Genomic DNA, 15,876 nt, shown 5'->3' on the forward strand with positions numbered 1-15,876 from the left:
CTCACTGCCAGGTGCTGTCTCACACACACACACACACACACACACACACACACACACACACACACACAGGAGGACCATCATACACTCACTGCCAGGCGCTGTCTCTCACTCACTCACACACACACACACACACACACACACACACACAGGAGGACCATCATACACTCACTGCCAGGTGCTGTCACACACACACACACACACAGGAGGACCATCATACACTCACTGCCAGGCGCTGTCTCACACTCACTCACACACACACACACACACACACACACACAGGAGGACCATCATACACTCACTGCCAGGTGCTGTCACACACACACACACACACAGGAGGACCATCATACACTCACTGCCAGGCGCTGTCTCACACACACACACACACACACACACACAGGAGGACCATCATACACTCACTGCCAGGCGCTGTCTCTCACTCACTCACTCACTCACACACACACACACACACACACACACACACACACACACACAGGAGGACCATCATACACTCACTGCCAGGTGCTGTCACACACACACACACACACACAGGAGGACCATCATACACTCACTGCCAGGCGCTGTCTCACACACACACACACACACACACACAGGAGGACCATCATACACTCACTGCCAGGTGCTGTCACACACACACACACACACACACAGGAGGACCATCATACACTCACTGCCAGGCGCTGTCTCACACACACACACACACACACACACACACACACAGGAGGACCATCATACACTCGTGCCAGGCGCTGTCTCACACACACACACACACACACACACACACACACACAGGAGGACCATCATACACTCACTGCCAGGTGCTGTCACACACACACACACACACACACACACACACACACACACACACACACACACACAGGAGGACCATCATACACTCACTGCCAGGTGCTGTCTCACACACACACACACACACACACACACACAGGAGGACCATCATACACTCACTGCCAGGCGCTGTCTCTCACTCACTCTCACACACACACACACACACACACACACAGGAGGACCATCATACACTCACTGCCAGGCGCTGTCTCTCACTCACTCACACACACACACACACACACACACACAGGAGGACCATCATACACTCACTGCCAGGTGCTGTCACACACACACACACACACAGGAGGACCATCATACACTCACTGCCAGGTGCTGTCTCACACACACACACACACACACACACACACATACATACACACACACACAGGAGGACCATCATACACTCACTGCCAGGTGCTGTCTCTCACACACACACACAGGACCATCATACACTCACTGCCAGGTGCTGTCACACACACACACACACACACACACACACACACACACACACACACACACACACACACACACACACACACACACAGGAGGACCATCATACACTCACTGCCAGGTGCTGTCACACACACACACACACACACACACAGGAGGACCATCATACACTCACTGCCAGGCGCTGTCTCACACACACACACACACACACACACACACACACACACACACAGAGGAGGACCATCATACACTCACTGCCAGGTGCTGTCACACACACACACACACACACAGGAGGACCATCATACACTCACTGCCAGGCGCTGTCTCACACACACACACACACACACACACACACACACACACAGAGGAGGACCATCATACACTCACTGCCAGGCGCTGTCTCACACACACACACACACACACACACACACACACACAGAGGAGGACCATCATACACTCACTGCCAGGTGCTGTCACACACACACACACACACACACACACAGGAGGACCATCATACACGCGCTGTCTCACACACACACACACACACACACACACACAGGAGGACCATCATACACTCACTGCCAGGCGCTGTCTCACACACACACACACACACACACACACACACAGAGGACCATCATACACTCACTGCCAGGTGCTGTCACACACACACACACACACACACACACACACACACACACACACACACACACACACACACAGGAGGACCATCATACACTCACTGCCAGGCGCTGTCTCACACACACACACACACACACACACACAGGAGGACCATCATACACTCACTGCCAGGCGCTGTCTCACACACACACACACACACACACACACAGGAGGACCATCATACACTCACTGCCAGGCGCTGTCACACACACACACACACACACACACACAGGAGGACCATCATACACTCACTGCGAGGTGCTGTCTCTCACACACACACACACACACACACACACACACACACACACACAGGAGGACCATCATACACTCACTGCGAGGTGCTGTCTCACACACACACACACACACACACACACACACACACACACACACACACAGGAGGACCATCATACACTCACTGCCAGGCGCTGTCTCACACACACACACACACAGAGGAGGACCATCATACACTCACTGCCAGGTGCTGTCACACACACACACACACACACACAGGAGGACCATCATACACTCACTGCGAGGTGCTGTCTCTCACACACACACACACACACACACACACACACACACACACACACACACACACACACACACACACACACACAGGAGGACCATCATACACTCACTGCCAGGCGCTGTCTCACACACACACACACACACACACACACAGGAGGACCATCATACACTCACTGCCAGGCGCTGTCTCACACACACACACACACACACACACACACACAGGAGGACCATCATACACTCACTGCCAGGCGCTGTCTCACACACACACACACACAGAGGAGGACCATCATACACTCACTGCCAGGTGCTGTCACACACACACACACACACACACACAGGAGGACCATCATACACTCACTGCGAGGTGCTGTCTCTCACACACACACACACACACACACACACACACACACACACACACACACACACACACACACACACACACACACACACACACACACACACACACACACACACACACACACACACACACACACACACACACAGGAGGACCATCATACACTCACTGCCAGGTGCTGTCACACACACACACACACACACACACACACAGGAGGACCATCATACACTCACTGCCAGGTGCTGTCACACACACACACACACACACACAGGAGGACCATCATACACTCACTGCCAGGTGCTGTCATATAATAATCAATTTTGTATATAATCAAGGTTTGAAATTAACTTTTTCACTTGCCGGCCAATTCGGCTACTAAATTTCAAGTTATCGGCTATTCAGAGCTTCTACTAGCCAGAAAAGAAATAACACAGATTAACTACATCACAGCTTATATAAAATAAAATTAGTATTTCATACATTCATTTTTTATTAAAACAAAACCCTGTCATCCAGCATCTCCTCCCTTCCTCTTTCATCCTCATCACCACACGTGTTTTAGATGGACAGATCGATACAGCACAGAGAACGTGGGATGTTGGAAAATAATTAACCAAATACTTTTTAATCTTCGCTGTTGCTTCAATGCAAATGAACAAGCGTGCCGTTATTTGTTGTGTAGTGACGTGTGTGTGTTCAAGTGAGCCAGATATGAGCCGATTCTGTGCAATACACTGTATTTAATATATCATGATGACTCACGAGTATTTGCGCTAAATCTGCGCAGATTTGTCTTACACGAACTTCCCCAGCAAACTGAGTAAACATGGTGTACCACCAAACTAGCTCGTGATTTGACAGCGTTTCCCGCCACAGATGATTTTTACCCGCGGTTGGCGGGTGTTCATTTCAAACCCTGGATGTAATGTATGAAATGTGCTCCTTCCAGGTGCTTTTAGGTGTCAATGTTAACACACCTTAATCTAATCTAAAGTTTGTTTACTTTAAGTTTTCTCTTGTGTCTCAGAAATAATAAGAAAGAGTGTGAACTGAACACGGCTGTCGGACACTGGAGGAATCTTGAAGCCGCGCTGAACTCTAAAGAAGCGGATTATGCAAATTTACTGGCCACCAACCGCAGACTGGAGAATGAAATTTCCAATCTCAAGACTCAGGTGGCTAATGTGAGTACAAAACATGCATGACTAACAGGAAAGAATGAAGGTATTTGTGCTAGTGTTAGTGCCACTCATGATGGGGGAGGAGAGTGAGCCAATCAGCAGTAGGGGGCGTGTCCACTCATGATGGGAGGAGAGAGAGTGAGCCAATCAGCAGTAGGGGGGTGTCCTCTAATGATGAGGGAGGAGAGAGTGAGCCAATCAGCAGTACGGGGCGTATCCACTCATGATGGGGGAAGAGAGAGTGAGCCAATCAGCATTAGGGGGCGTGTCCACTCATGATGGGGAGGAGAGAGAGAGAGCCAATCAGCATTAGGGGGCTTGTCCACTCATGATGGGGAGAGAGTGAGCCAATCAGCAGTAGGGGGCGTGTCCACTCATGATGGGGAGGAGAGAGTGAGCCAATCAGCATTAAAGGGTGTCCACTCATGATGGGGGAGGAGAGAGAGTGAGCCAATCAGCAGTAGGGGGCGTGTCCACTCATGATGAGGAGGAGAGAGTGAGCCAATCAGCGGAAGGGGGCGTGTCCTCTAATGATGAGGGGGGAGAGTGAGCCAATCAGCAGTAGGGGGCGTGTCCACTCATGATGGGGAGGAGAGAGTGAGCCAATCAGCATTAGAGGGTGTGTCCACTCATGATGGGGGAGGAGAGAGAGAGCCAATCAGCATTAGAGGGTGTGTCCACTCATGATGGGGGAGGAGAGAGAGTGAGCGAGAGGGAGATTTGAAAGACTGTAGAAAGAGAAATGGCTGAGAGACATTACAAAAGAGAAAAGCTCAGAGGAATACTATCTTCACTTTATTTCTTTTTAAGCATTATTTTGCTTCGCTTCAGCTTTGATAAAGAGTCTCTATCCACTCTTGCATTGCGTGTTCGTGGATTTTGGGGGCGGGGCGTGTTTGTTTCGGTTGATTTCAAATATCCACAGTGAAATCGCTTACTACACCTTGGACTCGATTAATGTCAGTTTAAACGTTTCTTCTGCCTTACAGCTGGAAGCGGCGCTGCAGAACGTCAAGACCCAGTTGAACTCTGAGATGCTGCGTCGAGTTGATGCTGAAAACCAGATCCAAACCCTGCAGGAGCAGCTGGACTTCCAGAGGCATCTCAGCGAACAGGTTCTGTTGTGTTATCAAAAGCACTGTTTCATTCAGTAGCCGCGTTTCCATTACCCTTCAAATTGTGCAAATTGAAATGGCGAATTGAAAATACGCCCAATGGAAACGCGTCAATTTCGCAAAAACTCCCATTTATCGCAAAAAAGTTTTTATGCTCGCATGAGGAGGTTTTTCAGGCAATTCGAAAAAAACTGCAATGGAAACAGTTCACAGGTCACCTGACGTAGATGATGCGGTATGTTTGAACGAGACAGAGTTCTTCATTAAACTCATAAAAGACAAATGAATTACAGGAATACTGGATTCTAAACCTCAAAGAAATGCCACAATCAAGAGCTTGAAGCAGATCTGAGTGAGAAACGCCTTATACGAGTATAAGAGTCTTTCCTTGCCATTAATGCTTGGATTTACGCCTTCGTTTCCTTCGATTAAAAATGTCTAGTGCGGTGGCTGCGATATACGTAACATCCATCGGTATGATTTTTTGGAATGACTTATCGCGAGAGGAAAAAATGGCGTTGTAGTCGCATAACATCGGTTAATGGAAACGCCGTCATTTCGCAATAGTTTTTTATCGACATTTAGAAAAAATCTCTGACTGACTGACAAGTTGTTTTTTTGTATATATTTGGTGTTTGTTACTATTCAGGGGTGCGTTTCTCAAAAGCTTTGTTAGCCAACTATAGTCGCAAGGTCCGTCATTATCAGCAGTTCAACTAATTTCCCGAAGCCGTAGTTCCAACGAACATTCGCTAACAGCAAAACCTGTGGTTAGAAGCAGTTTCTTGTGTGCATGACGTGTGGACTCAATAAATCCTGATCTTCAGCAAAATAAGCAATCTGACATTCAGTGCAATCTATGTCTTTTATCTAGAATTCATACAAATGTCATTTACGTCTTTTTAGTTTGTCAAGATTTAAAGCGTCGTTCTTGAAGACTGCGCATGTGTGAACGAGCTCTAGTGTAAGAACAAGCCTATGAGTGAATCTGGAAATAAAGCAAAGTGAGAATGAGAAATGGTCCTCAGATGCCATGTCCGTAATTTATAGCGAAACATTTATCGTTAATTCAATCTCAAACAGATTCATTAAAAGTAGTTATTACTCCAACATCTGTGTGACATTATTAACCAAAGTGGTTAAACGACCTACAAAAAAAATCTATATTCATTTTTGCTTATGGTTTAACTGAATCATTGAAGATCAGAAGCAAGTATTATTGCTTTATTGCAAGGTCAATAAAGTGAGATTAAATGCATAAAAATGTATGTTTTATTTAACATATTTAGTTAGTTTAGTTCACTGATTTTATTCATTTTGAGGAATATTGAATCTTTTTTCTGTGTGTAAGTGAGATGAGTAAATAATGCATGTTCACATTTAGTCTAGAACTGCAATAACCATCTTGTTTACACACACACACACACACACACACACACACACACACACACACACACACACAGATATTTTGTTGTAAATTTTAAAAGTAATGCGTTACTTGAAAAAGTAATCTGATTACATAACTCAAGTTACTTTTAATGAGTTTCACACAACTCTGGTTACACCGTTGTACGGGAAACACACCCCAGGTTGGTTGTAATGTCGATCACCCCACAGACTGTGTGTGTGTGTGTGTGTTCAGGAGGTGCGTGAGATGCGCAGTCGTCACGAGAGCCGGCTGATGGAGCTCGACACCGGCAGACAGAAGGAGTTTGAAGGTAAATTAGCCGAAGCCATGAAGCAGCTCCGAGAAGAACATGAAGCTCAAATCCAGCAGTACAAAGAGGAGCTGGAGAAAACCTTCGTTGCGAAGGTAAAACACAGCGCATGTTTGTTCTGCCCAGAGTTGTTTTTGTTGTATTTAACTTTTTTAGAAAATGGTCATGCAAAACGTGTATTTCATTCATATATTTTATTTATTAATATTCCTTATACAAGTAATATTTATAAATAATTAATATTAGTAAAATTAATATATGTAATGTATTTATATAAAATATGTAAATATATTTAAAAATTAGATATGTAATATTATCTTGTTCATAGCCTATAATTTATATATAAATACTACATAGATGACAAATATATACATACACACATAAATATATATATATATATATATATATATATATATATATATATATATATATATATATATATATATATATATATATATATATATATATATATATATATATATATATATATATATATATGTATATATGTATGTATGTATGTATATGTATGCCATCTGAAATTGTCTTATAGAATGATCATTTTTATGAAGCTCGTATTTAAATTCAATAATTTCACTTAAATGGCAATGAAGATTACCTATTAATTATTTAAGTGAAATTACTGAACTTAAATATACAAGCTTGATTAAAAATGATCATTCTATAAGAAAATTTCAGATGGCATTTAGAGGCTTTTGCATCTGAACTCTTCATACATAATATAATACAATATACAACTCTTCAATATAATATAATATAATATAATTTATTATTATTATATACATAGTATATTGTTATTTTTATAATATATTATTTTATTCATACATTTAATTTATTAATATTCCCTATATGAAAGTAATAATTATGAATGGGTACAATTAATGTATTTCTTAAAAATATAATTATATTTTCTTATTTATTTTATATATATATATATATATATATATATATATATATATATATATATATATATATATATATATATATATATAATATTATTTTTTTATTCATATTTTATTCATTTATATTCTTTATATACAAGTAATAATTATAAATAAATTAGTAAAACAATTATTGAAACACACTGCCAGTCAGTAATGGCAATACATTTCTTCTGTGGACATTATATAGTATTTGACGAACAAGAAAGCAGCTTTGAGCAACAGCCAATGAAACTGTAAAAGACTGCAAGAGCAAGACATGAACTCAGTTTTTACTGAATTGAAAACAGGCTTTTCATCCTTCCTTGGCAGAATAGAAAAGACACAAATCTCCCCAAGTCTTCAAATGTTGGTAGTGTTCAGTTATGATACTGTAAACAGAGAAAACCGACTGTAGATGAAGCCGGTTTACACTTGTGTCCACTATTGCTTTATTGATGCATTTCAGATTGCACAAAAATCAGTGTGTTTTCATGCATTAAAGACAGTAAATCAGCGTGAGGATTTTACAGCAGTGAGAAGTGAAGTCTGCAGGAGAAGTGTAGTTCAGGGATTTGAGCAAAAGGAAGAGACGGTAACCTGGACACACACGAAACGCTTGATTTCATCGCATCAGTCTTTCATGGTACCTCAGTAATCATGTGTTAGAGAGCAAACCATTCTCTGTGTGCTCGTTGGTTTGCCGTAACGGTGTTATGGGTTTATCTCTTGCAGTTGGAGAACGCGAAGCAGACGGCAGTGAAAAACAGTGACTTCGCTTCTTCAACGAGAGAAGAACTGGCGGGAACTAAAATGCGTTTGGAGTCTCAGTCGCTGCAAATCAACAACCTGCACAAAAAGGTAGAGATCTGAAAGGCTTTGCTACATTACCATTCAAAAGTTTGGGGTTAGTACGATTTGAAAAAAAAGAAATTAATACTTTCATTCATCAAGGACGCCGTGCATTAGGACTTAAAAGGATAGTTCACCCAAAAATGAAAATTAGCCCATGATTTACTCACCCTCAAGTCATCCTAGCCATTCTTCTTTTAGACGAATGCAATCTGAGTTATATTAAAAAAATGTCCTGGCTCTTCCAAGCTTTAAAATGGCAGTGAATGGTTGTTTCTGTTTTGAAGTCCATAAAAGTGCATCTGTCCATGATAAAAGTACATCTGTCCATCATAAGTGCATCTGTCCATCATGAAAGTGCATCTATCCATCACAAGTGCATCTATCCATCATAAGTGCATCTCTATCCATCATAAAAGTGCATCTGTCCATCATGAAAGTGCATCTGTCCATCATGAGTGCATCTATCCATCATAAAAGTGCATCTATCCATCATAAAAGTGCATCTATCCGTCATAAAAGTGCATCTATCCGTCATAAAAGTGCATCTATCCATCATGAGTGCATCTATCCATCATGAGTGCATCTATCCATCTATCCATCATGAGTGCATCTATCCATCATGAGTGCATCTATCCATCATGAGTGCATCTATCCATCATGAGTGCATCTATCCATCATGAGTGCATCTATCCATCATGAGTGCATCTATCCATCATAAAAGTGCATCTATCCATCATAAAAGTGCATCTGTCCATCATGAAAGTGCATCTGTCCATCATGAAAGTGCATCTGTCCATCATAAAAGTGCATCCATCATAAAAGTGCATCTATCCATCATAAAAGTGCATCTATCCATGATAAAAGTGCATCTATCCATCATAAAAGATGTTTACTTGCATATTGTGGCATTACTGTCGAGTCCATATCGTAAAAGTCTGTTTGCAAAGCATGCGCCGAAATTGCGACTGATTTACTGCTGGAGGGACTTTAAAGAGCCGTTTCATGCTCAAACAGAAGCACTAAAGAAAGATGATGTAATAGAGCATAATATGGATGTCCACGTTTGTGTGTGGATCAGAACTCGGCGCTGGAGGCTCGTGTTCAGGAGCTGGAGCAGATGCTGGACCGCGAGAGACAGTCCAGTCAGCACCGGCTCTCTCAGAAGGATCAAGAGATGGCGGATCTGAGACAGCAGATGCAGGAGCAACTGGAGGAATACCAGAACCTGCTGGACGTCAAGCTCATGCTGGATATGGAGATCAACGCTTACCGCAAGATGCTGGAGGGCGAGGAGAAACGGTGAGCTTTATCCCCTACACGGCAAAACATGCTCTTATTTCTGTCTTGTTTCCAGTCCAAATATCAAACATTTCTAAAATCAAGATGCATTTACTAGATGAGTAAAATGATATAAGATATTATGTCCTGTTTTCTGGGGAATTAATCAAAATTAAGTGAGTTGATGCTTAAAAAAAGCAAAATTATCTGCCAATGGGGTCAGAAAAATAATGTTGTTTCTGTTTGAATTAAGATTATTTTTCTGACCCCATTGGCAGATCATTTTGCTTTTTTTAAGCATCAACTCACTTCATTTTGATTAATTCCCCAGAAAACAGGACATAATATCTCATGTCATCTAGTAAATGCATCTTGATTTAAGAATTTGTAGATATTTGGACTGGAAACAAGACAAAAATACTGAGCAAGAAAAGCATTTTTTGCAATGCACACAAATATTTTTTATATATTTACGGTAGGAAATTTACAAAATATCTTCATGGAACATGATCTTTACTTAATATCCTAATGATTTTTGGCATAAAAGAAAAATGGATAATTTTGACCCATACAATGTATTGTTGGCAATTGCCACAAATATACCCGTGCGACTTTTTTTTATTATTTAATCAGGGACACATTAATAGTACATAACAATATGTAAAATGCGCCAGATTTATCCAACGCTGGCTAATTTTCATCCGTTATCCCTTTTGCAGGTTGATGTAAAGACTTATGACTGGTTTTGGGATCCAGGGTCACTTGTTGGTTTTATTAGTTTGTCTCACGCACGCTTCTCCTCCTCAGACTGAACCTGTCTCCGAGTCCGATCCAGCCGTCGGCCGTCTCTCGGACGCGAGCTCAACCTGTGCGCAAGAGCTGGGGAAAGAAGCGCAAACACGAGGGCTCGAGTTCAGGTCTCTCGCCCAACTACAAGCTTTCCCAGCATTCCTCCTCTCGCGGGAACGTGTCCATCGATGAGATCGACCCGCAAGGGCGCTTCATCAAGCTCAAGAATACCTCCGACAAGGTACGACGAAGAGGAGGGTTTCCATCACAGGGTTTATTTCAGTGTCATTGATACACTATTCATTTGTTTTAGCTTCATATTTTCCATTTGTATTTATTTTAGATAGAATTTTTTTTGTCCCTTTAATGTGTATAGTTTTTATTAATGTTTTGAAAATATAAAAAATTTAAAACATATTAATAAAATGTGCTTTGTGGATTTGGAGAAGGCATTCGACAGAAGTCCTAGGCGCAGCCGGGGGCCGGAGGGTGTCCGGTTTGGGGACCACAGGATGTCGTCTTGTCTTGGTCTTGTTCAGGAGTGAGGGACGGGTGGAACGGGAGATTGACCGACGGATCGGTGCAGCTTCTGCTGTAATGCGGTCGATGTGCCGGTCTGTCGTGGTGAAGAAGGAGCTGAGCTGCAAGGCGATGCTCTCGATTTACTGGTCAATCTACGTTCCTACTCTCACCTATGGTCATGAGCTGTGGGTCATGACCGAAAGGACAAGATCCGGATACAGGCGGCTGAAATGAGCTTTCTCCTCAGGGAGGCTGGGCGATCCCTTACGCGATGTGATAAGATTCCAGCGACAAATAATTTGTCTGTCCACACTAGACGCGACTGCGAGATGCGTCGAAAATCAAACAAATCCCACAGCCAATCAGAACATTGTACAGTGTGTGGGTGGAGTCATCCAATCAGAACAGCGTGTGGGTGGAGTCAGACAATCAGAACAGCGTGTGGGTGGAGTCAGACAATCAGAACAGCGTGTGGGCGGAGTCAGCCAATCAGAACAGTGTGTGGGCGGAGTCAGACAATCAGAACAGCGTGTGGGCGGAGTCTCGCGGCACCAGAGAGTAATCTTGACGGCACTCGCAAGAAAATGGATAAGTCGCTACATAATCAAATTCACAAATATTACACCATTTAAACATTATTCAAATACATAGGCTACTGAGTTACTAAAACAATCTTTGTCAAAGAATACACTTGTTTGTTCACAGTTTGAACGTTCTTGTTTCCATTTGTTTAATTTCAAGATCTGAGGTGAATTATCCATTGTGGCTTTTACAGCATCAAAGCTGGAGCACTAAATGATATTCAGAGTCACATGACACGCTTTTAACATTAAATAAAGCACATAAACAGTCCCTGAGATTATCATCGCCACACTTTGTCAGAGTGTGTGTGTGTGATCAGTGTGTGTGTGATTGTGTTTCAGGATCAGGCTCTGGGAGGCTGGGTGTTGAGGAAGAGTGAAGCCGACGTGCAGGACATCGTCTTCCAGATCCCCTCGCCGTGTGTGCTGAACGCTGGACAGATGCTCACGGTAAACACAAGGCTCTGTGTGTGTGTGTGTGTGCTGGACAGATGCTCACGGTGACACACTGTGAGCTGAGGGTTTCTCTCTCTGACTCTGCTGAAGTGTGTGTGTGTGTGTGTAGATCTGGGCTGCTGGTGCTGGGCTGGATCCCCCTGTGGGTGATTTGCTCCTGAGGACTCATGAGTCGTGGGGTCCGTTCGGGGACGTCCGAGTCTCGCTGATGAACACACAGAACGAGGTGAGACACACTCGTCACGAGAGTATCAGGGAATATCACGGTCATGGAGATTTCTTGTGATAAAGCAAAATACCTCGGCCAGTAGGGGTGTAACGGTACATGTAGTCGTCACGGTTCAGTGCATACACTGCAACAAAATGCTTTTCTTACTTAGTATTTTTGTCTTGTTTCCAGTCCAAATATCTAAAAACTCTTAAATCAAGATGCATTTACTAGATGAGTAAAATTACATCAGATATTATGTCCTGTTTTCCGAATATGTTTCCAGTTATACTCACCTCTGAAGTGTGACAATATGAAAATGTGTGTTTAAATGACAGCTGCTGTTACTGTGGTGTTGACGAGGTTGTGTGTGTGTCTGTGCGCAGGAGACTGCGGAGTATTGTCTGGTGTGTGTTCAGAGTAAAGCTGACGAGGATCCAGACTGTGATGAAAACATCACGGCCCGCGACATTCACCTGCGCCGACAGGTAAAACAGTCGAGCTCTTGTAAACCTAGCGGCTTAATGCCGTAATTAATTACTAAATGTAATGTCATCTGACATTATCGAATAGATTTCAGTCTGATATGCATTCATATCATTGTTCAGTAAAAAAATATCAGACATCTTTCTATATGATTTTCTGATTTTTCAATAAGAGGAGCTCAAACTGTAGATGATGGCTCTCACATCTCCAACATCATGTTCTCAGCCAATGCATGAACTCATGAAATGTTTACTTTAATGCAATGCAAGTCGTTTTGGAGCAACAGAGCAACAGATTTACATTGAAAGAAGGACCTGAACATCTTAGACCCCATCAACACCACAGAAACTACATGTCAACGTTGGTAACCACTCAGAACACCCTAAAAAAATCACATAGCCATGCCCTGGCAACCAATCAGAACGCCCTAGCTACCAAAACACCATAGCAGCAACCTGGAATCCGCTCAGAGCACCCCATAGCAACACCCTGGCAACCATCCAGATCACCATAGCAACCAAATACCAATGACTCTGACAGCCACTCAGAACACCACAGCAATGCCCTGGCAACCAATCAGAACGCCCTAGTACCAAATCACCATAGCAACAACCCTGGCAACCACCCAGATCACTATAGCAAACACCCAGATCACCATAGCAAACAAATAGCAATGCCCTGAAACCCACATTTAGAACACCATAACAACAACCCAGCAACCGCTCAGAAAGCCACATAGCAACACCCTGGCAACCACCCAGATCACCATAGCAACTAGCAATGACCCAGCAACAATTCAGAACACCCTAAAAACCACATGGCAACAGCCTGTCAACCAACCAGAACACAGTACAAACCACATAGCAACACCTTGTCAACCATCCAAAACACCATAGCAAAGACTCGGCAACCACTCAGAACACTCTAAAAACCACATGGCAACAACATATCAATCTACCAGAACATCATAGCAACCACGTAAAACTCAGAACACTATAGAAACCACATAGCAACACCCTGGCAACCACCCAAAACACCATAGCAATGACCCAGCAACCGCTCAGAACACTTTAAATACCACATAGCAACATCTGAAATCTGTTGTTGTTTGTTTCTGCTTCACTTCTGTTTTGTAAAAGCCTAAAAGAAGAAAAAAGAAATGTTGTTCCCTCTCCTGATCCAGAAGCGTCTGTAGGTGAGATGGATCCAGTCGACCGTTTGTGCTTCGCTTTAGCAATAACTGTGGCTTTGCATGTTTAATAATACAGTGCAACATCATCATTGCAACACATTTTGATTTGAGCTTGCTTAGCTGTGATTTTTATTTATTTTTTTATGCATGATTGCATTTTAATGAAATGCATAGTTTTAGTTCAATATGACAAGGAATTACTCTCGCTTTTCTGAGACTCGTTTCGACTCCTTGTTTTCGTTTGGTACCTTTATCACAGAAATGTGTTTCTACATAGTTACAGGACAAATGAATTGAACATGCATCTGTTTTCTATCTAAGCTCAACCTTAGTTAATTTGTTAAAATCTAAACCATCAATCAGATGACAACACCCTGGCAAACACCCAGATCACCATAGCAACCAAATAGCAATAACATGATACCCACTCATAACACCATAGTAATGCCCTGGCAACAAATCAGAACACCCTAGCAACCAAAACACCATAGCAACAACCCGGAAACCGCTCAGAGCACCACATATCAACACCCTGTCAACCACCCAGATCACAATAGCAACCAAATACCAATGACCTGACACCCACTCAGAACACCATAGCAATGCCCTGGTAACCAATCAAAACACCCTAGCAACCAAAACACCATAGCAACAACCCGGAAACCGCTCAAGAGCACCACATAGCAACACCCTGGCAACCAAATACCAATGACCTGACACCCACTCAGAACACCATAGCAATGCCCTGGTAACCAATCAAAACACCCTAGCAACCAAAACACCATAGCAACAACCCGGAAACCGCTCAGAGCACCACATAGCAACACCCTGGCGACCACCCAGATCACTATAGCAACCAAATAGCAATGACCTGACACCCACTCAGAACACCACAGCAATGCCCTGGTAACCAATACATAGTTACAGGACAAATGAACTGAACAGGCATCTGTTTTAAATCTACGCTCAACCTTAGTTTATTTGCTAAAAAAAGTCTAAATTATCTATCAGATGACAGAAGGCATGTAGTTTTTTTTTTTTTTTCAGCAAGTTTTTGATCATGCTGATTATTTAGAGGCCTTTGTGTGTCAAATGTGATGCAGTAGCTTTATAGGGTCAATCATGAGAGTTTATAAAGACGTTCTCATGTGAATGATCAATCTGTGTCTGTTTCAGGGTCTGAGACACAATCAGGACGCCAGCTGTGCAGTCATGTGACACTCATCAAGTGTGACGCCACGCATCTGAAGACACTTGTCATATTTGATAAATGTTAAGAGCTGTAACTGGAGTATTTCATTTTATTCAGATAATAAAGTTTAAATAATTGTTAGATCATAATAAATTCAAAATAAATGCTTTTTGCAAATTCATGTTTAAAGCTTATTTTTTTGATGTCTTAAAATGCCTTAATATCCTCTCAGAACACCATAGCAATGCCTTGGCAACCAATCAGAGCACCCTAGCAACCACAAAACGACACCCTGGCAACCACCCGAAACACCATAGCAATGACCCGGCAACTGCTCAGAACACCATAAAACCACATAGCAACAGCCTATCAACCATATACCATAGCAACACCCTGGCAACCACCCAAATGACCCAGCAACCGGTCAGAACACCCTAAAACCCACATAGGAACAGCCTATTAACCAACCAGAACACCATAGGAACTACAT

At 42.7% G+C, this 15,876-nt stretch overlaps 1 protein-coding gene across 6 annotated transcripts in view; it reads left to right on the forward strand.

The window, feature by feature from the left end:
* Nucleotides 1-15,571, forward strand: part of lmnl3 (lamin L3) — a 20,601-nt gene extending 5,030 nt beyond the window's left edge. For 3 of the 6 annotated variants that reach the window (XM_084098397.1, XM_084098398.1, XM_084098396.1), the window contains exons 3-12: nucleotides 3,903-4,059; nucleotides 5,046-5,171; nucleotides 6,814-6,984; nucleotides 8,563-8,688; nucleotides 9,761-9,981; nucleotides 10,768-10,990; nucleotides 12,195-12,302; nucleotides 12,418-12,534; nucleotides 12,903-13,004; nucleotides 15,371-15,559. In XM_084098397.1, the coding sequence (XP_083954523.1) occupies nucleotides 3,903-4,059; nucleotides 5,046-5,171; nucleotides 6,814-6,984; nucleotides 8,563-8,688; nucleotides 9,761-9,981; nucleotides 10,768-10,990; nucleotides 12,195-12,302; nucleotides 12,418-12,534; nucleotides 12,903-13,004; nucleotides 15,371-15,412 (1,393 nt within the window). In that variant the 3' untranslated portion in view covers nucleotides 15,413-15,559. Of the gene's footprint in view, nucleotides 1-3,902; nucleotides 4,060-5,045; nucleotides 5,172-6,813; nucleotides 6,985-8,562; nucleotides 8,689-9,760; nucleotides 9,982-10,767; nucleotides 10,991-12,194; nucleotides 12,303-12,417; nucleotides 12,535-12,902; nucleotides 13,005-14,141; nucleotides 14,198-15,370 lie in introns of all 6 variants that reach the window. The other 3 variants (XM_084098400.1, XM_084098399.1, XM_084098401.1) reach the window with 2 other exon arrangements.
* The last annotated feature ends 305 nt before the right edge of the window (nucleotides 15,572-15,876 follow it).

The sequence above is a fragment of the Abramis brama genome (genome assembly GCF_963993115.1).
Source record: "Abramis brama genome assembly, chromosome: 22".
NCBI classification, from domain to species: domain Eukaryota; kingdom Metazoa; phylum Chordata; class Actinopteri; order Cypriniformes; family Leuciscidae; genus Abramis; species Abramis brama.